Source organism: Protomyctophum parallelum, assembly GCF_964188405.1.
Source record: "Protomyctophum parallelum genome assembly, chromosome: 18".
NCBI lineage: Eukaryota > Metazoa > Chordata > Actinopteri > Myctophiformes > Myctophidae > Protomyctophum > Protomyctophum parallelum.
In genome coordinates, this window is record NC_139716.1 from 37,321,527 (window position 1) to 37,344,172 (window position 22,646).

General features: G+C 46.3%; 1 protein-coding gene across 2 annotated transcripts in view; it reads left to right on the plus strand.

The window, feature by feature from the left end:
- The window catches only part of afap1 (actin filament associated protein 1), an 87,588-nt gene that overhangs the window by 26,762 nt on the left and 38,180 nt on the right, over positions 1-22,646 (plus strand). For both annotated transcript variants that reach the window (XM_083789098.1, XM_083789097.1), the window contains exons 4-6: positions 18,504-18,612; positions 19,187-19,401; positions 21,005-21,184. In XM_083789098.1, coding sequence (XP_083645224.1) covers positions 18,504-18,612; positions 19,187-19,401; positions 21,005-21,184 — 504 coding nt within the window. The remainder of the gene's footprint in view (positions 1-18,503; positions 18,613-19,186; positions 19,402-21,004; positions 21,185-22,646) is intronic.

Sequence of the window (22,646 nt, forward strand, 5' to 3'; positions counted from 1 at the left end):
ACATGTGTGTGTGTGTGTGTGCGCGTGTTTGTGTGTGTAGCAACAGAGTTGTTCCCGGAACGCTGGGGAGAGGGGAAGAGGGAGGGATGTTTTCTTTTTGTCCATCCATATCTTTGTCTGTCCCTCCCTGTCTCAGTCCTTCACCTACTCTCTCTCTCTCTCTCTCGCTCTCTCTCTCTCTCTCTCTCTCTCTCTCTCTCTCGCTCTCGCTCTCGCTCTCGCTCTCGCTCTCGCTCTCGCTCTCTCGCTCTCTCTCTCTCTCTCTCTCTCTCTCTCACTCTCTCTCTCTCTCTCTCTGTGTGTAAATGACCATTTACTGACCTCTGAGTACACGGTCAGTTTAACCCTTTCAGGTTTTAAGTTGTAACACTTACAGTCAGGAGTTTTGCAAGACGAGAGAGAAAGTGGAGGGTCTGACACTTTCTCACTATCTCTCCCTCACCCCCGCCTGTCTGTCTGTCTACGCAATAAATAGACGAGAGTGCGAGAGCCATTTAAGAGTCAGAGAGAGAGAGAGAGAGAGAGAGAGAGAGTCAGAGAGAGAGAGAGAGAGCACAGGGGGAGGAGAGGCCGGCCCGTCACGCCTGTCTGTGACCCGGTCGCGGCCCAGCGCCGAGCCAAACCCGCACCACTTCTAGTCGCTGAGAGCATTGTGGGGTGGAGTCCTTGGATCCCATAGCGCAAAGGGATGGACGGTGACGTGATTGGCCAGCCGGGGAGGCCGGGGAGGCGAGGGCTCTCTGGTTTAATGATATATCCCGTTGGAAAGTCCTCCGTGGTCAGGACTGATCTCAGACATGTTGGATTCCACGGAGGCCCACGTTGTCTGTCTCTGTTTCTGTGGGACTTTAACAGCGGCTGCTCTGTACCATGCAGGGATGGGACGATAACAAACAGCTCACTAATACTCACATGTTTTCAGCCATTTGCTAGCTGTCTTGAACAGTGGATGAGAGAAAACAGCATTGTAAGAAAGAAAAAGAGCGAAGAAAATACTGGATTTGTGTAAGAGAGAAAGAAATGTGATCATTTGTCTGGAAAGTAAAGTTTGTGTTTAAAGCATTGTATTGTGAAGCTGATTTCTTGGCTTGGCTGTATGTAGACAAGCAGACGCATGGCTTTAGAAAGATTATACCCAAAACGTACAGTATATAGGCCTGACTAACACTAACACGCGTGCAGTTAGTGTTTTAGGGACAGGGTTAGTAATGCGGGCGAGTCGGAATGGCAGTGCGTCGAAATAGGGAATGCCGGTGTCTAACCGCTGCACACATGTTTCCCAAGGTCTGACTCCATATTGAACCCTGCACGCACGCACACGCATGCACACGCACACACACGCACACGCACGCACACACACGCACACACACGCACACACAGAGACTAATACGATTAGGAATCAGCCGAGCCGACAGGATGTCCGTTAATCAGATAGACAAAGATTAGATGATTGGGCCATTTTAGTCCCCAAAGCTCACAGTGGCCTGCTTTGAACCGCCTCATGGGCATCCACTTAGGAGTGTGTGTGTGTGTGTGTGTGTGTGTGTGTGTGTGTGTGTGTGTGTGTGTGTGTGTGTGTGTGTGTGTGTGTGTGTGTGTGTGTGTGTGTGTGTGTGTGTGTGTGTGTGTGTGTGTGTGTGGGGTCAATTAGAAGTCAGTACCCCCAAAGAAAAGGGTACCGGTCCCCAGGTTTAGTTTGTTTTTAAATATAGCATCCAAACCGGTTGAGCAATTTTAACCCTATACGCATTTGGTGATTTTTGAAATGTAATCCTGAAAAGTACAGTAACAACAGTTTTGGACATAGGGCCTATATGAGGTTTACTTTCCACCCGACAGACGATATTATGAGGGTACAGAGGTACATAATTGCTCCTTTAATCCCTTTCTTGGATAACTTGTTTTGCTGTTTACAAAATGGTATAGCATAGAGAAGCACTGTGGTATTTTCACCCACAAAGACACTCTGTGTCTTCACAATGTTACACTGTCTGTCACACAATGGTCAAGGACACAGACTCGTGACCTTGTCATGGGTGTGGAACTGTGTGCGTGCGTGCGTGCGTCCGTGCGTGCGCACAAGCATATGGAGAACCACAAGGAACAGGACGAATGGTCTCTTCCGGATTGTAAAGTGTCACATTTAGTGTGTTGCACGTGCACGTGCACACACACACATACACACGCACGCACACAGAATGAAGCCTGGCTCCAATTAAAGCCATAACGACCGGCAGACGTGACAGAATCTAACCAAAAGATTCTTCTCTCTCTCTCTCTCTCTCTCTCTCTCTCTCTCTCTCTCTCTCTGCTCTACACTGTGCTCCCTCTCTCTGTCTCCTCTCCATCGTCTCAACACCTCTCTCGCTCTCTGCAGTTTACGGGTTACATTTAGGGGTCTGGTCGCTCTTGGCACGCGTCCCGTCGTTGTGTCAGCAGCAGAGCACAGTTAAGCCCTCTACAGTGGTTCAAACTGTTTTCAACTTAAGGACATCCCAAATTGATTTGGCCGCAGACACCCCCCCCCCCCCCCCCATCTCAAAATGTTTTGTGCCAGGGGGACCCGTGGAATAGAGTTTTATGTAAAACAAAAAAAAAGCTAAAAAATTATTCAACTTGTTATTTTTTTGACATTTTCAACACTTTTTAAAACATTTCAAAGATAGCAGATGTATACCAGCTCACTGCGAGCCTTTATCTCTGCTGTTTTTCAATGGCCAACATATGCATGGATAAAGTTGTTTAAAATTATTGCGACGCTGTCTATACTAACTACTCTTGCCGGGGCGTCCCCTGACCCCACTTTGAGAACCAATGCTTCGCCAAATGAGCAGACATAGCCCGATGGACAAGCCCCTTACGACGCGTGGTGGTGAGCTTGTAGATTCGGGCCTTCGGGCAGACACTTGACGATACACACACGATAACGACTTCCATCTGTGTTGATGTTGGAGAGAGTGTGGGCTTCCCTCCCCCCCCCCCCCCCCCCCCCCACCCGGCCCACCCTCTCTCTCTCTCTCTCTCTCTCTCTCCCCTCCCTCCCTTAACCACTTAAAAACCCCTCAGGGCTCTGTGCTGGGGTCTTTTTCCGTTTTCTTGTTGTCGTCGGGGAAGCTGTTCCATCGAAAATGGAGAGCTGACGTTGCCATGCATTGTAGATCTACTATTTTCTGTGATGAAAGCTTTCCCCACGTTACAGACGCTGGGGTTAAATCAGTTTCAGCTTCACCCAGCTGGGGACTGCTCAGGTGGTCGTATTGAGCTCTGGGGGGGGAGTTAGGACTTAAAGGGATTGTGACATTAAAAAAAAGGTTTTGGAATTGTTCTTATTTTTTTTTAGGTTTTCTAATCTCAATTGCACCCAAAAAACATGAACTTTTAACATTCAGTAGATTTTCTGTGATCTGGGGTTTTCTGGCTCAAACAGGTGCTCTGATTTGCCGGCAGTAAGTGATGTAAGACCCTGCAAATCCCATTATGTCAATGGGATTTGCCAGCAGATGTCACTGTTTTCACTGTTTGCCTGTTTTCATTGTAGCCTTCCAAGGCTTCCAAACCCCAAAGAAAACTTCAGACCACAGAAAATCCACTGAATGTTCAAAGTTCAGGTTTTTTGGGTGTAATTGAGGTCATAAAACCTAAAAGAAAGATAAATGAAAATCAATGTCATAAAACCTTTAACCCATTTAGGCCTGACCTCAACATTTAAAAAAAATCTTGTAAATCCTCTTCAGTTTTCTGAAATAAATAGTTTCACAATTTTTCAAAAATAGCAGACCTAGATCTGCTTTTTTTCAATAGCTAAATAAGGCCAGCTACATTTTTTTTTTTTTTTTTACGATATTTTTTTGCGGCTTACGCCTTTTATTTATTTTTTAAGGGACAGATAGTAGGGGCCAGCTACATTTGATCAAGCCGGTGGTCTTGGTGTCATTTTGGACTGAAGTTCAACTGCCATATCATTGCTGTCGGAGGATAACACTTAACTCAATTTTGGATTTTTTTTTGCATAAATCAGTGCTATTCAACACCCTTTAATTCACGTCTGTGTGTTGTTTCGGAAATATTTTTAGCGTTTTAGCAAAACGCGCCCCGGACACAACCTCTTAACTCCATTGGACCCTCAAACTGTCTGCTAAAGCAGCTAACTCCACAACCTCTCCCACTCTCATGGAAGTAATTTCCAATATAATATATAAAGTCCAGACCAAGACCAACTCTGAGGCATTTTGTTTTCAAAATATAAGGTTTCCTTCGTTACCTCCTCCACCGGGATACGCTTGTTTTTCATCCCATAATGATGCCGAATCATGCTTTTGTGTCAAGCTGACTCGCCTTATTTATGTCCTTACAGATTACTGCAAATAATTAAGAACTCTGCAGCTGGACTGCTAATGAGAACTAGAAAGATGTGAGCCAATCAGCCCAGTCTTGGCTACTTTACATTGTCTCCCTGTCTCCGAGTCAACTTTAACGTTTTGCTTCTTGTTTTGAATGCATGGCTTTTGATGATTACGTAGTATGGCAGCCACGTCTATGGCATTTTTAATGTCTGTTTAGAGCACTTGTGACGCAAATCATTTGCCAGCCAAGTCTATGGACTTTAATGTTTGTTAAGGGCTGACAACGTTTAGGGCTGACAACTTCTGGCGTCATTTGGCTCATATTATGTACATGTTGTAACACATTTTGTTTCATACAAGTCTATGGCTGTAAGATCTACATGTACAGTACAAGATCTATATTCTATAAGCGTGTGACACTTGTGAGCTTGTACTGTAGATCATAATACCAATTTAAATTTAGACACTCTAAACTGTGTTTCCCAGGTCGCATCTCCTACCCAGAATAATGATTGTTGAATGCTGGAGGTTCGAGTGGTACATTTGTTTATTATTATACTTTTTTTGGGGGAGGGACGGCTCATATTTCATGAACACGACCCAAACAAAGCCATGTAAGATATACACCGATAATACAAGATAATACACATTTAGAAAGAATTCCAGTTTCCATCCATAGTCCCCAAATAATAAATCACACCCCTGTGAAGTGAGGGGTGCTCTTGGCATCATACATCATCCATTCATTGTCAATGGGAATTTAATCTTCGTGTTGGGACAATTGCAGATTTGTTTGGCCACATATGACGTACATTTTCCTTTCATTGTCAATGGCATTTAATATGTGTGTTAGGACAAGAATCTACACTATAGCGGACAGCTATAGTGTATATATATACACTATACCGCTCAGAAATTGCACTCGTGTGAAGTGAGGGGCGCCCACTGCAGATTTATATCTGCCACATGACGTCTAGCGGGCGGTGGTGGCTCAGGGGTAGAGTGGCTGGATGGTAACCGCAAGGTTGCTAGTTCGAACCCAGGCTCCCCCAGAGTTAGTGTCGAAGTGTGCTTGAGCAAGACACTGAACCCCTAATTGCTCCTGATGTGCTGGTTGGTGCCTTGCATGGTTTCCGCCGCCATCGGTTCATGAATGTGTGTGTGAATGGGTGATTCTCTATGTAAAGCGCCTTGGATAAAGGTGCTATGTAAATGCACCATTTACTGTTTTATGTCGTCATAAGTGCTCTAAACAAACATTAAATCCCATATAGACTTGGCTGCCATATGATATAATTGCGAATGCAATGAGCCCTAACTATGGAAGCCAGGCAGAACATGTCTGTCTGTCAGTCTGTGTATCACGGTGTGACACCACCACCCGCCACCAGAGGGCGCAGTTACTATGGAAGCCAGGCAGAACAGTGCAGTTAGCTGTCTAATGTGTGTATGTGTGTGTGTGTCTTAGTCAGACTGCCACAACAGTACTAGTAACTAACGTGTGTGCACCTCACATAGCTGCGTTCGCTTCCCGCGTCCGCGCGTCTTACTTTAAGTTGTATAATCTTCAAAAGTCATGCATTGGACGGGCTAGCGCCCCTCAAAACGAAAACAACAGCTGTGACGAAGCTACAAAAAGCCTGTTGTTGTTTTGGTTGCCACGGTGACCGAGCGAAAGAGAGAAAAAGGGGGGGGGGGGGGGGAAGACAGAAAATAAAACATTTCCAGACCAAAAAAAAAAAGAGTTGGTGATGTCACGACGGAGGTGATGTCATCGCTCGCAAACCGCCGAGCAAAGCGTGGAGGGAAAGGAAGGAAAGCCCCGGCGGACGGAGAACGGAGCAAGTGCATCCATTTCCACCGCGCAGAATTGGCAACGCACGTTGCCCAGCCGTCATGCAAATCCCATGTAAATCATGTTAATGGGCCCCCGGACGGAGCCAGATGGAGCCTCGTTCCAGGAGTCGCCTGCGGTGTCGCACGAGGGGAGCTCGGCGTCGGCGACGCCACCACCATGGCATCATCAACGGCTCTCTCTGTGAGGCTGGATCAGGCTGGGTGACGACTGCAACGTTACTTCATTAACCCATTAATATCACTGTGTGTTTAACACAAATCTTCTCTTCAGGCTCCTTAGCACAAAGATTCTTCAGATGGGGGAGCGGGGAGGGGCAAATACATATCATTTTGGGTGTCCTTGACACGGAAAAGTTAAATAACTTTCGAAGGCATTTGTTGAATCGGCGTCTGCTCTGGTCTTATAACCCATTAACCCATTTAGACCTGAGGCCAATTAAAAATAAAACTAACCTAAAATGGCACAATTCTTTTCCATTCAGTCTGTGTCTCATAGGAGGGCTGTGGGCAGTTCAGAAACCCGTCCACCAGTGACATCATCATTATGCAGATATTTTTTTAAACAAGACATAAAAGACACACAAGGCAAACAATAAAACAAAAACATCAACAGAAAAAACTAAAAAACTAAATAAGACAGAAGCGGTCATGGGATGTACAGCAACAAGCAACATATTACAGAATGTTGGAATCCTTACATTCATTGACAACAGGAAAGACACAGCCCATAGTCACTCCATATCCACCCCCCCAGCTAAATACTACAGCCCATATTCACTCCATATCCACCCCCCAGCTAAATACTCCATCCATTTCTCCCATCTTCTTTCACCCAGCTCTTTTTGCAGTCTTAAAGAATAGGTCATCTCGGCCCAGGCCGTAGCGTAACGGTCTGGGCACCAGACTGGTAATCCAGTCGCAGTGTGCCGCGGGTTCGACTCCCGGACCCGACACGGCCTTTAATGCATGTCATCCCCCCATCTCTCTCCCGTTTCCTGTCAGCCTACTGTCTGTCCCTTCAAAAATCAATAAAAGGCGTAAGCCGCAAAAAATATCAAAAAAAAAAAAAAAAAAAAAGAATAGGTCATCTGTTCTAGGAGATGCAATTGTTTCACAATGTTGATAAATAGGTCAGCAGTAGGACAATTATTTTGTAACCAGATTCTTGTAATAGCTGTTTTTGCTTTGCTACAAGTCAAATCTTAAGTACCGTAAGTAGGAGTCATCCTGATTTGGCCCATCTGGGAGTTGTCCTACTGTAGGTTCAAAGATGTGAATGTATCATCTATTCCAAAACCCATAATGTTTGAGATAAGCGTTGTCACTTCCTTCCAAAATGGTTGAATTTTCAGGACAAGACCAAAAGATGCATGAGCAACCACTGTATCTCCACATTCTCTCAAAAAACAAGACTAAAATCTCATGGAGGGACTAGTGGAGAAGAGCTCCAGTTGAACTAAAAGACGAGTCATTTTAAGTTTGGTTGCGCTCTGAACATATAGCCGATCTACAAGTTCACAACATGTCACCCTGAGACGCGTTGCGAGCTTGTAGATCCGCTATTTTCAGCATGCAATCAAGTGTAAAAGCAGCCATTAACACTTTTCAAATGACTAAAATCATTCAAAATCAACACAGGTACCGAGCCAACTTGGGTCCAGTCGAAATATAGACGATTCTACAAAATGCCTTCTAAACCAGTAGTTCTTTCAATACTTTAAAGAAATAGCAAATGTACGCGTGACGTGACACCCTGTGAGCTTGTATATCTGCTATTTTTGAATATCCACCAACACCAACATCTATAATGACACCTTTTAATTGGTTATTGGTTAAAAAGAGAGCATTTTCTCGTGCGAGGGCGACGCTTATTTAAAAAAGCGGCCACGTGTGTGTGTGTGTGTGTGTGTGCACAACACTATTTGGTGAGGAAAGCAATACAAAGTGGAGCACCGATGGGAAAACCTATTTTGTGTATTTTCTTCTCTGTCCCGGGCGCTTTTGAAGAATTTCTTCGTTTTTTTTCCCGCGTGTGTGCGTGCGAGAATCGATGTGTATTGTCTTTTGTAAGAGTGTATTTGTGGAGTACAGTTTACATGTACATTCTTTGTCCATGTTTGCCTTTGGCAGAACCTGTGTGTCTGCGTGCATGAGTGTGTGTCACTCACTCACTCACTCACTCACTCACTCACACATTGACACACTCATCACAGTGTGTTCCTATATTTTCCCAGTGCCAGCTTGCCGTCCAGTACAATAGCCCCCGTTCCGCATTACCAGACAGACACACCCACGCTTCTTCCTTCCCAACAAAAGCAGAGGTCCTGCACACACACACACACACACACACGCACACACACACACACACACACACACACGTCACTGCTGTTTCATCCTACTGACTCGTTTGCCAGTGAGGAGCCCCCACCGGGAGGACTACTCTCCCTGCCCAACGCTCCCATTGGCTGGCGGCCAGGGACCTGAGCCCCTCCCCCCCCCCAGGGACCCCCCCCCCCCCCCCAGGGACCTGAGCCCCTCCCCCCCCCCCAGGGACCCCCCCCCCCCCCCCCCCCCAGGGACCTGAGCCCCTCCCCCCCCCCAGGGACCCCCCCCCCCCCCCCCAGGGACCTGAGCCCCTCCCCCACCTATGTTTGTCTTGAGACAGAATGAAGGGATTTCCCAGTTGCACTGCATTCTCTGCAGTGTCTGTGTTATGTGATTACAAAACATCACACTCATGTGAAGTGAGGGGTTGACCCAGGTTTTTTTGGGGCCATGTTGATGTTCTCAATCATGTCTGTGTGAAATGAAATCAATTAATTACAATATGTATTTATATCAGTGAGATGACGTCTTACGTATAGTCATTTACTGCCCTAAACTATAACATTAAGGTCCATAGACTTCATCATAACTGCCCTAAACACACATTAAAAGTCCATAGACTTGGCTGGCCTATGACGTGATGTCGGAAAGTCATATTGCACTGACGATAGTGCTGTCAAACAAGTCTAGGAAGCAGTCTATGAAAAAGTTTATAGACACAATGTGTAGTGGCGGTCCGTGCTTCATCTCTCTCTCTCTCAGTTAAGGGGGCCCTGAAAAAACGTCGAAGACCCCTCGATCTAGAGCGACGGCATGCAGCGCTAGATCAGAGTGAAACGGCACGACGCCGATGACAGACGGGAGTAAACGGTCATGTAAACGGAGCGCAAAATAAAATCGGTTATTTAACCCATTCTGACCGGGCACCCATTTTGGTGTCGGCGTCATGTTATGCTTTAGCTATTGAAAAATAGCAGATCTACAAGCTTGTAGATCTGCTATTTTTTTTAAATCTGATCTCAGCTCAGAATGGGTCAATCAGACCAGTGTGTGTCCAGCGGAAACCTCGTATGAATCTGATCTCAGGTCAGAATGGGTTAAGTGTGAGAAAGAAACTTTCGGATGGCAGCCATGAGCGGGACATGAAAGCCAGGTGGACGCGTGGCAGCGTGCACGGGACAGACGGGACAGAAAACAGTAGCAGATGGAGTCGTATAAACGGAGGCGCACAGCGAGACCATCTGAGGACAGAAAGCAGGCCCATGGTCTGTGCCAGTGCAGGTCAATCCCCCCTTAGGCTTATGGGTGGAACTACTTAACCACCCCCCCCCCCCCACCCTACCGACACACTGTGTTTTTATCTTTTGCTACAGTCTGGCATTCATTTTTAACTCATTCACATGGCTTTACCTTAACCTTACCCTGACCTAAACCCCGTAAGTCCTGTGTGTGTGCGTGCATGCGTGAGTGAGTGAGTGCGTGCGTGCATGCGTGAGTGCGTGCATGCGTGCATACTTGTATTACTATGTCAAATGTCCCCACACATATAATAATTTGCGATTTTGACATTGTGAGAAAGACAATTTTCCTGGCCCTCAGAAAATGGATGGTTGGTTTATTTTTGACATTTTCTTCCTAAATCTAAAAAAAATAAAACGGATCTACAAGCACACATGAGCTGGCTATTTTCAAACAGCCGGTGCATAATAGGTTTACAGTGCTCTTGTAGCTTCTTTTTGGGGCTTGTTTTCAGGAACCAAATGTACCCTTATGGGTCTGTAACTCAGAGTGTACACATGGAACCAAATGTACCCTTATGGGTCTGTAACTCAGAGAGTGTACAAATGGAACCAAATGGAACCTTATGGGTCTGTAATTCAGAGAGTGTACAAAATACAAATGGAACCAAATGTACCCTTATGGGTCTAACTCAGAGAGTGTACAAATGGAACCAAATGTACCCTTATGGGTCTGTAACTCAGAGAGTGTACAAATGGAACCAAATGGACCCTAACGGGTCCAATATCATTGATTTTACAATAGGAATGAATGAAAATGGTTGAAAATCACTGCTAGAGCTGTCAAAACCTTCTCTTATGGGGGTCCTTAGCATATGTTCAACGCAGGCTAATGAGGTCAATGAGTCATTTTGGGGGTTCTTGACATTAAAAGGTTTGGGAAGCAGTGCTCCACAGTGTCAGACAGGACAGTCCAGCAGTGATCCACAGTGTCAGACAGGACAGTCCAGCAGTGATCCACAGTGTCAGACAGGACAGTCCAGCAGTGATCCACAGTGTCAGACAGGACAGTCCAGCAGTGATCCACAGTGTCAGACAGGACAGTCCAGCAGTGATCCACAGTGTCAGACAGGACAGTCCAGCAGTGATCCACAGTGTCAGACAGGCCAGTCCAGCAGCGCTCCACAGTGTCAGACAGGACAGTCCAGCAGCGATCCACAGTGTCAGACAGGCCAGTCCAGATCCACAGTGTCAGACAGGCCAGTCCAGCAGCGCTCCACAGTGTCAGACAGGACAGTCCAGCAGTGATCCACAGTGTCAGACAGGACAGTCCAGCAGCGCTCCACAGTGTCAGACAGGCCAGTCCAGCAGCGCTCCACAGTGTCAGACAGGACAGTCCAGCAGTGATCCACAGTGTCAGACAGGACAGTCCAGCAGCGCTCCACAGTGTCAGACAGGCCGGTCCAGCAGTGATCCACAGTGTCAGACAGGACAGTCCAGCAGTGATCCACAGTGTCAGACAGGACAGTCCAGCAGTGATCCACAGTGTCAGACAGGACAGTCCAGCAGCGCTCCACAGTGTCAGACAGGCCGGTCCAGCAGTGATCCACAGTGTCAGACAGGACAGTCCAGCAGTGATCCACAGTGTCAGACAGGACAGTCCAGCAGTGATCCACAGTGTCAGACAGGCCGGTCCAGCAGTGATCCACAGTGTCAGACAGGACAGTCCAGCAGTGATCCACAGTGTCAGACAGGACAGTCCAGCAGTGATCCACAGTGTCAGACAGGACAGTCCAGCAGTGATCCACAGTGTCAGACAGGCCGGTCCAGCAGTGATCCACAGTGTCAGACAGGCCAGTCCAGCAGTGATCCACAGTGTCAGACAGGCCAGTCCAGCAGTGATCCATAGTGTCAGACAGGACAGTCCAGCAGTGATCCACAGTGTCAGACAGGACAGTCCAGCAGTGATCCACAGTGTCAGACAGGACAGTCCAGCAGTGATCCACAGTGTCAGACAGGACAGTCCAGCAGCGCTCCACAGTGTCAGACAGGCCTCCTACGCACAGGGCCAGAAACGGACCTGCTCGCACACGCCAACTCTGGCTAACTTTGAAGTGTTTGTAACTTTGTACTTTACTTGAGTATTTCTGCCCCACTACATCTCGGATCCAAGTATTAGCACTTTTTCCTCCACTGCATATATTTGAAAACTTTAGTTAGTATAGCCTAGTTACTTAGTAGTTTTTATTTATATTCCAAAACATACAGTAACCACTTCAACCCTATAATCATTTCGGCCATTTGAAAATAGCCGATCAGGACCCCATCGTGAGCTTGTAGATCTGCTACATTTGAAAACTTAAAATAGGACCGTTGGTACTACTTTAGTAGAAGTATTTCTATATTGCAGTATTTAGAGTATACTTTTACTTCCGTAAAACATTTGAGTTATTTTTCCACCTCTGCCAAAGAGCAGCACAGACCACACCATAGGAGTGTCCAAGACCGAGGTCAAGCCGAGCTCCAAAACAAAAAGAAACACTCACTTAAACTGCACATTATGACCTGGGATCTGCACCGAGGACAAAGTACTACTCAACCTCAGTACTTAAGTAAAGGACAGATACTGGCCAGATGTTACTCTACAAGTGAAAGTTGCTCTGTCAAGTTTGTACTTTAGATACAGTACTGGAGTATGTGCTTAAACAAAAGTGCATTTAGTTTTTTTTAACTTCAATGTAAGGCTGTATTGAAACTTTCTAATTTTCCAGAACAATTAAAAGATTTTCCAGGAATGTTTAAATGGTATTTTTTAAATGGTTGCCTATAAAGTGGTTGATTTCATAATGCATTAATTGTCTCCCATTGTAGAAATGTAGTGGAGTCAAAGATTCAATATCTCGTCTTTGAAATGTGGTGGAGTAAAAGTATACACAAAATGCAAATACAAAAAAGAAGTTCTTAAGTACTTAAGTTTAACCCATTCTGAACGGGCACCCATGGTGTTGGCATCATGTTATGCTTTATCTATTGAAAAATAGCAGATCTACAAGCTCATATCGCGCCACCGAGTGGCGCGATACGAGCTTGTAGGTCTGCTATTTTTTGAAAAATCGAAGAACGACTGACATTTTTTTTAATCTGATCTCAGGTCAGAATGGGTTAATCAGACCAGTGTGTGTCCAGTGGAAAACTCGTATGAATCTGATCTCGGGTCAGAATGGGTTAAGTCAATGTACTTTTGTTACTGTGTCCACCACTTGACCCGAGGGCAAGTGGTGACAGACAGATGGACAGAGAGACGGACAGATGGACAGAGAGACAGACAGATGGACAGAGAGACAGACAGACAGACGAACGGACGGACGGACGGAGGGGACACAAGCGGTTCTCGTTGAGGCGTGTGGAACAGATGGCGAGCGGAGCGTTCCCGTGAGGGGGCAGAGCGGCTCACAGCTGCAGTGCACATCGCCGTGATTACAGAGCCAGTTTGTTTATGGACGGCGGCGCGGCGGGCGGAATGTGGAACGACCCGACAATACTCTGCTCTCTGCGGAGGAGCGGCGCTCTAATTGATCTGGACATGTCGTCCGTCCGCCCGCTGGAAACGCACACGCTTTTTTGGCGCGCGGGGGAGGGAACGTGTGCATGCGCAACGCCTCTCATTTTGCTGTGTGTGTGTGTGTGTGTGTGTGCGCGCACTTGTACGCTTGCCGCGTATGCTCCACTGGCCTCTGGCCCTCGCATAGCGTTGAGTCATCGCATAGCAGAGCAGTGGGATCACATGTCCATTCTTCAGTGCGTGTACCGTCAACGCTGGGGTCTTCAACAGGGGGTCTGGTACCGCTAGGGAGATACTACTATGGGGGGGGGGGGGGGCAGATATTTCGAGCTTGTAGTTCTGCCACTTTTGATGCTTTGGTGTGACGCTGTAGTATGGTCAAGTATTAACACATTCTGACCTGAGATCAGATTCATACAAGGTTTCCACTGGACACACACTGGTCTGATTAACCCATTCTGACCCGAGATCAGATTCTAAAAATGTCAGTCCTTCTTCGGTTTTTCAAAAATAGCAGACCTACAAGCTCGTATCGCGCCACTCGGTGGCGCGATATGAGCTTGTAGATCTGCTATTTTTCAATAGCTAAAGCATAACATGATGCCGACACCAAAATGGGTGCCCGTTCAGAATGGGTTAAGACGTTCATTTATGAACCAAAGTGCATAGCGGCTCTGCACACTACCTGTGCCAAGAAATTTTTTTCCCCACCTCGCTCCCTCCCTCCCTCCCACCGAGGATACATGATAAGGCTCTGCCTGGGTCTGGACCCCCTGAGAGAGAGAGAGAGAGTCTGCAGACATGTTTAAAATGATTGTGATGCTGTAATTTTGCTGTAAATATGTCATTATTATTTAGTGGGGACAACCCTAAACCTAAACCCCACTTTGGACCCTTTTCCACCAAAAATAACCTTGGTTTTACTAGGACTGGTTCCGTTCTAGACTCTTGGAACCTCTTGGTGCTTTCATGGAACCGGCGGACATTCTTTTGGGTCCAGTTCCGGAGCGACTTTTAGGTTTCATTTTCAGACCCTGGTGGAAAAAAGGGGCCTTTGGGAAGTCATGGCTTCGGCGAGCAGACCCAAAGCGGAGCCCCCAAATGTAGAGCCGGAATCGACTGTGATTGTTCCAACGTGCCGGGCAGTAGCAGACGGGGCTTACCTTACTGTACGTATACAGTACAGTACAGTACGCACTGGGGGTGGATGGCTCGCTTTCGGGTTCTGTCTAGTAGGCCGTCAGCCTTGGAAGAAGAAATGCGCAGCTGCCAGAATAGTTGGAGAAGTAGAAAACCTTTCCAAAGCTGTCATGCAAAAAGCACCTTGACCCAGTTTTTCTCAAAGTCCCAGTCAAGATGTTTTTTTCCCCTGCCCGTGCGTTTGTGTTTAATGACAGCAGGGCTTAAGAACTAAGTGTGTTTCTGATCCTGCAGATAAAATCTGCTTTTTGTCATACATGCAGTTCATAAATGCACCATTTGATTTTAGTGTTTTTAAATCCACTCAACACATATAGGTTTCTGTCCCCCACAGGACCTTAGAACCTGCGTGCGTGCGTGCGTGTGTGTGTGCGTGCGTGCGTGCGTGCGTGCGTGCGTGTGTGCGACCCACATACCAGACCCACTGATTTCTGAATGTGTAACAGTTAGTTTTACTGTATCCCTATGTATTGCCCGTTCATAACTCAGACGACAGTGACGCATGGAGTTTGGACGTTCTTGGAAAAAGCCAACGGTTTCAACGTCCACTTTTAGCCGAAGCCCTTTCATGCACGGCCACATGTTCCACGGTCGCCGCGGCAACGAATCAACGACGACGCCCCGCCTGGCATCTCCCCTCGGCGAGCGACGCCTGATTGGGTGAGCTGCGACCAATGACCCGTGGCGCCTGGGTTTCACAGCCCGCGGGGCGCGGCTCCTTCGCTAAGCCTCATTTGTACTTTGGTCGGTGTTGCGCGCGTGCGCGCCTCTGGAAATAGCTGATCTGCAAGCTCACAGTGCGGTGCAGGGCCACGCACTGTGAGCTTGTAGATCGTCTATTTCCCGGGCCACGAGATACCGACACACGACTCAAGTATAACTCAAGCTATTAAAATATCCGCCCCGCAACGGGGGGAAAAAAATGGCGCCCGCCACCGCCAAATAAAATGTTCAAATATGCAAGAAATCAAAGAGGAAGTTTCCATGAGGGCAAGACAAAAAAATAAAAAATAAAATAACGAAAGGGAAATAAAATGAGTTGTGAATTGGACGCAGTGGTCAGTTTGCGAGAGGAGCTAAGTGGAGGCGATCATAAGCGGCGTAAGCGCGTAGTTAAAAACCTTTTGACGAGTTATGACGGCGCAAGGAGGTCGTTTAACGGCTCGCCGCGCAGTTTGACACATACTTTGAGGCTTTGCCACACACACACACACACACACACACACACACACACACAGCATGTGAGCCCTTGTTAGGAGTAAAATGAGAGTAATGAGCGTTATAATTATGTAAAGCATATTTCTTTTGGAAACAATAGCTAGTATTCATTTGCCGCAGGCGCAGGCAAGCCAGTGAAATTTGATGGCCAAGATATGATTCCTGATCAGGAAAGCTCTCTGCCTCTCTCTCTCGCACACGCACGCACGCATGCACGCACACACATGTTTGTTGTGAGCTTGTACGCTCACGCTGTGGAGTAAATGTACAATAATGGTTACTCCATTTGAAAAGTCTACACTCCCCAAATGCTTTCTCACCATACAACAACCTGCATTTCTCCCTTTTGTGTACGTCAACTTCTCAAATTCTGCTATACTTCTGGCTGATATTTGGCCCTCACTCACAAGTATAGTAATAAAGAATACACGCACATACATACACGCACGCACGCATGCAAACACACACACACACACACACACACGCACACTGGGCAGAGGCCGCTCGTTCCTGGAAATGCTGGAATCGCAACAGCGCGGCACTCAGCAGTGAGACGGCCTAATTCCACGCGCTGTGTGATTACGGGGGGATACGATGTTTATTGCCGCAATTATGTTACTTTAATAGGCGGTATGTCAGGGCCGCGCTGCGCTACAGCGCTACGGCATGAGCCAACACGCATCACGTCAGCCTGGCCTGGCTGATCCCCCTCTGGGGCTCCTCCGCTGGCTGCAGCTCAGGGGCCGCCTGTTACCGCACCGCGCCAATAGTACAAACCTTTCTCTTCTTCTTAACCCATTCTGACCTGAGATCAGATTCATACAAGGTTTTCCACTGGACACACACTGGTCTGATGAACCCATTCTGACCTGAGATCAGATTCTAAAAATGTCAGTCGTTCTTCAATTTTTCAAAAAATAGCAGACCTACAAGCTCGTATCGCGCCACTCGGTGGCGCGATATGAGCTTGTAGATCTGCTATTTTTCAATAGCTAAAGCATAACATGATGCCAACACGAAAATGGGTGCCCGTTCAGAATGGGTTAACCCAGAGACCAGATTCTACAAATATCTTCTAATTCATGACAGTTTTCTGAAAACGTTTCTATAAATCAGTGGTTCTCAAACTATTTCATGTCTCGGTCGGACGCTCCAAGATTATATGCAATTGAATTGGCTGCCGACCCTCATATGAAAATATGTCCCCCCCCCCCCCACCCCCCCCCTACCCCAGAAGCAATGATATGAGTTAAAAAACGTTTGATGTGAAAGAATATATATTCCATTTGCACACGTGTCACGTGTTCACGATTTTTCTAAATGGCAGTTCTACAAGCTCATGGGCTTGTAGATCTGCTATTTTTCCAATAGCTAACGTATAAAATAATGGTTAAAGATGTGTTCCAGGTTTTAATAGGGTACATTTTATCCCACAATGTTCTAACCCATTTTTTCACCCGGTGCAAATTGCCTAAGCCAGCAGTCCCCCAAACTAATTTGGCTCGTTGTATTTGGCCGAAAATGGATAACTTTTTTACACGATTATTGCAAATAATCACAGAATGTCACTGCACTGAGAGACATGCAGCTGTTGTATACTCCCGCAGCTGCACAGTGTTTTACCTTATTTTGCGGTTTTTGATAAATTACAGTACACCATTAAACCTCCATTACCTCTCTCTCTCTCTCTCTCTCTCTCTCTCTTTCTCTCTCTTTCTACCTCTCTCTTTTTTTAAACTAAAATTTTTATCTCACAAATGTGTAACCCATTTTTGAGAGGTGCACACCGCTCCAATGAAGGGCAATGTGTGTGTCTATGTGCATATGTCTGTATGTTTAGAGTGCAACTCTGTCTGTCTGTTTGTAGTACGACCCATGTATTGACCCCTTGTCGAAAATATTGCTTGCTCTGGGTGGATCTTTGTTGGTTCGTAAAGTGTCTTGAGGCAACTTGTTGTGATTTGACACTTTAATAAAATGGAATTGAATTGACCCCGGCAGATGATTGGGTTCACATTCGGGTCACACACTATATTGAGCACTACTGAGCACTGAGCAGTCAGCTAAGTAAAGGAGTTTACCCGGTAGCATGTAGCATGGACATAGAAAGGTAGACGACTCCTTCGGCTTTGGGGTAACTGGTTAGAGCATTGTACAATGGCTACGGTTCTCTCTCTCTCTCTCTCTCTCTCTCTCTCTCTACAGTCTCTTAAGTGGAAAAACATACAGTACTTCACTGTCCTAGTTTAGCCTCCACGGTTCACTGCCGAGTGGACTTCCTGTTCCATTGTCTGGACTGTGATGCGCCGATTAAAACCAACGCTCTTTGGAGTGGGTTCATTGTGGCTGCGTAGCGGGTTGACATCATGTGACCTTGTGAGATGAGAGGTTGACATCATGTGACCTTGTGAGATGAGAGGTTGACATCATGTGACCTTGTGAGATGAGAGGTTGACATCATGTGACCTTGTGAGATGAGAGGTTGACATCATGTGACCTTGTGAGATCTTCAGATGATGTGACGTTGTAGAGTAGGCTCAACTTTTTCACATACCACCGGACCAGTGTTGATTTTGAGAGCACTTTTTATTTAGCATTTAGCAAACGAAAGCAAACGAAATGTCATGAAACCTTTAACGATTCTGAAGATTATGCGAATGATAGTTAGGATTATCTCAAATGATTGCGATTAGACGAATGTGTGATCATTGTGACTAAGTGTATCTCTGTCTCTCTCTCTCTCTCTCTCCCTCCCTCCAGCCCCCAAACAGCGGCCCCCCTCCCCTCCCCAGCACGTCACTTCCAGAGGGTTACTACGAGGAGGCGGTGCCCCTGAGTCCAGGCAAGGCTCCAGAGTACATCACCTCCAGTGAGTCATATACAGCATGTGCTGCAAATAGCAGGGCACAGCAGGCTTTCTGGTTCCACTGGAGAAAAAAAATCCCCCCGTAGAGAGTTACAAAAATTTGATTATTTTTATCAACTATTTTAAGCCTACTGTATAGAAGTCAAGTGTTATTTTGCCACGTGCTTGAAAAAGCAAATAAAAAAAAGTGCTTGAAAACCACCTGGACTACGTTTGCACGCACCACTACTGACAACCATAAAGACGACTGTACTGGACACTTTTTCATGATTGAAAAAGGCTGCCTCTAAGCCAATACTTAGCCATAAAACCCATAGTCTGAACGACATAAAAACCCCTACTCTGAAGTCTGAACACCGCAACGCGTGTGGCAACAGAAGCTAACGTTATGAGCTAACTGGAGCTAGAGGAAAGCCATAACAAAACACAGTGAGCGCACCAACAAAAGAACGTCGGGAACGAACGAAACGGGCACTACAAGAGCTTGCTGCACATTGTGGCAGTTGTGTTTTCCGAGTCATTCTTGTTTGTTTTGTAATAACGATTATGGTCCCACCTCTCCTCCTCCGTCGTCTAGACTACGACTCCGACGCCATGAGCAGCTCGTACGAGTCCTACGACGAGGAGGAGGAGGACGGCAAGGGTGGTCAGAAGATGCGTCACCAGTGGCCCAGTGAGGAGGCGTCCATGCACCTGGTGAAGGACGCGCGCATCTGCGCCTTCCTGCTGCGCAAGAAGCGCTTCGGCCAGTGGACCAAGCTGCTGTGTGTCATCAAGGACAACAAGCTGCTGGTAGGTCGGAGTAGTTTATTTTGGCACGATTATGAATTTAACCATTCTGACCTGAGATCAGATTCATACGAGGTTTCCCGCCGGACACACACTGGTCTGATGAACCCATTCTGACCTGAGATCAGATTCTAAAAAATGTCAGTCGTTCTTCGATTTTTCAAAAATAGCAGACCTACAAGCTCGTATCGCGCCACTCGGTGGCGCGATATGAGCTTGTAGATCTGCTATTTTTAAATAGCTAAAGCATAACATGATGCCAACACCAAAATGGGTGCCCGGTCAGAATGGGTTAAATTGACGATTAATTGTCACAGAAATAATTGCGATAAACGATTTAATTGCGTATTTTCCCCACATTGGAACCTTACAATTTGCATTTCTGTTTGCAAATTGGAAATTGGACAGGGGATACTGTATATGACAAATAAGTAACCGACATAATAATGTAATCATTATTTCTTTCCAAAAAATGTAATGGTGAATGAAATAGTGGATCTATCTACAAGCTTACTACTATTGCACTACTAAGTGCAATTTTGAACATTTTGTACATCTGCTATTTTGAACATTTTGCAAATTATAGGGGCATGAAACACTATACTGACTGATTGTTCTGTCCTTGTTTAAAAACCACAGCAGATTAAAAACATAGCAGGCATCACAGCTGCAGATAATCTGATTAATACTAGGTGTGTTAGATTTGTTGTGAACTGGTAAACGAACAGAAAAATCTGCTTATATACGATTTCATCCCCGTTTAATTATCTGTTGTGTGTGTTTTTTTTTCCAGCTGGCCAATTGATTTATCATGCTCTTCTTGGCTGCTAGTAGATCTTGTAACCCGTGAAAGAATAATAACCCAAATAACAAATCATCTGATTGGATAAAGATGATGGGGGACAGTTGCCAAAACAAAGAACTGGGGGAAATCAACTCGGCGGCAACTACATAAAAACATTTTGACGTATCCAAGATGCTGACCAGTATTGGCTATGAAACGATCAGGCCATTTGATTCCTCCCCACACACTGTGTGTTGTCATTGCTGTTGTATCCTACTGACTCACCTGCCCAACACTCCCTCTGGATAGCGGATTCCAATGAAAATAAACCGATAATCACCAGTAGGCAATTGATCAAGACAACGCAATCGACCTACTGCATGTATTCTGTGCAAAGCTGACAATGGGTCAATTTTTCCCACGATCTTTGCAACCCATTTGTTCACCCAGCGTCAATTATCTAATGTAATCCTGGCTGCTACACTCCCACTGCCAACCTGGGGAGAGCAACGGACTGACCTCATGCTTCCTTCAATGCTTGAGTCCAAGCTTTTCACCTGACAAGGGGGGAGTTTCCCAGGTTGGACGTTGCGCGTGGAAGGAATAACGGGTTCCTTTCCCCTCCATCAGGCGCTCCGGCTGGCCAGGTGGAGGCAGTATAGAGACCAGGATTACTGGCATGTTTTTTTTTTGTGAGAGTGCCATTACCCTAGGGGACACGGGGAGAACATGCAAACTACACACCGATTTTCACAATCTTTGACTAAAACACACACAAAAAAAACCCATTCCTCTCTGCTCTTTCTCCTCCTCCTCCTCCAGTGCTACAAGTCGTCCAAAGACAAGGACCCCCAGATGGAGCTGTGCCTGTCGGGCTGCAGCATCACGCACGTGCCCAAGGACGGCAAGAAGAAGAGGCACGAGCTGAAGATCGTCCACCAGGGGGCGGACGCCCTGGTGCTGGCCGTGCAGAGCCAGGAGCAGGCCGACGAGTGGCTGAAGGTAAGGCGCTGGAACGCGGGTAAAGGTGCTTTCAGACGGTGCATCCATTAACCCATTCTGAATGGGTTCCCCTTTTGGTGTTTTAAAGATGGAGTGCCACAATTTTTGTATTTTTCCAGTTTTTCATGTGTCTATGAGGTGACAGTACTTCATTAGACACCCTGGAGTTGTTTTTATGTGCAATGGTGTATTCACTTTGTATTTAGGGTTTCTTCCTGGAGGCTGAACCCTTGACAGTCAAACGGGCCAATGAAGTAAACAGTAATATAGTGACACCACACTATCAGCCCCTCCCCTAACCCCTCCCCCTTTATCATACAACTACAGCTGTGGGTGCGGCTTCAGTTCAGGTGGATCACCACCCATCACCACCCACCAGGCAAACCAGGCATACTTAATGAACTGGTGGGCGTGTCCACATAAAAGCATGATTTTAACAAATACTGTACACTTTTTGGAAAAAGTTCTTCCCCCTTATATTGTAATAATACCTGATGATCATGTTTTAGGGTGGAAAAAAATGGTGGCACTCCATCTTTAAGTATTATGTTATACTTTACATGTTGAAAAATAGCAGATCTACAAGCTCCATCTGAGAAGGTTTAGTGCCAGCCAGGGACTCCAAGAAAAGAAGATTTCGTAATTTATTCTCATTTCTTTATAAAAATAGAAGAGCTACAAGCCTACAACGCGCCGCATTGTGGCACGCTGTTGACGTAGGGTACATGCTATACCCTGGTATTTGAGTACATGGGTTGATATGCTACGTATAGCTCATTTTTTTTGGGGGAACCCCACTTTGAGACACCTGGCAAACGGGTAACCAGATACAACTAGACGCATGTTGTCGTCACGGCCGAGGAGAGCAGAACGGGTCCAGCAGTAGATTTAAGGACTAGTTTTACAACAGGAGAAGGGCATGGATGCTGGTTTAAAACGGCCACAGATGTGCTGTGGAATGGGACTGAGACGGTGCTGAGAGACGTTCCCCTGAAGGAACACGAGGCTGGCTGCAGGTTGTCGAAATGTTCAAAGAGTTTGTTGACCCCTGGAGAAGGGAGGGCACGGTGAATGCAGTGGTGGAAAGTAACTCGCTGCATTTACTTAAAGTACTGCACTTAACCCATTCTGACCTGAGATCAGATTCACACGAGGTTTCCACTGGACACACACTGGTCTGATTAACCCAACTCGATTTTTCAAAAAATAGCAGACCTACAAGCTCGTATCGCGCCACTCGGTGGCGCGATATGAGCTTGTAGATCTGCTATTTTTCAATAGCTAAAGCATAACATGATGCCAACACCAAAATGGGTGCCCGGTCAGAATGGGTTAAAGTACTGCACTTAAGTAGAATTTTGAGGTATTTCTACTTTACTTGAGCATTTCCAATTTCCAATGCTTTTTACTTCTACTTCACTACATCTTGGATCCAATTGTTGTACTTTTACTCAACTAAAAG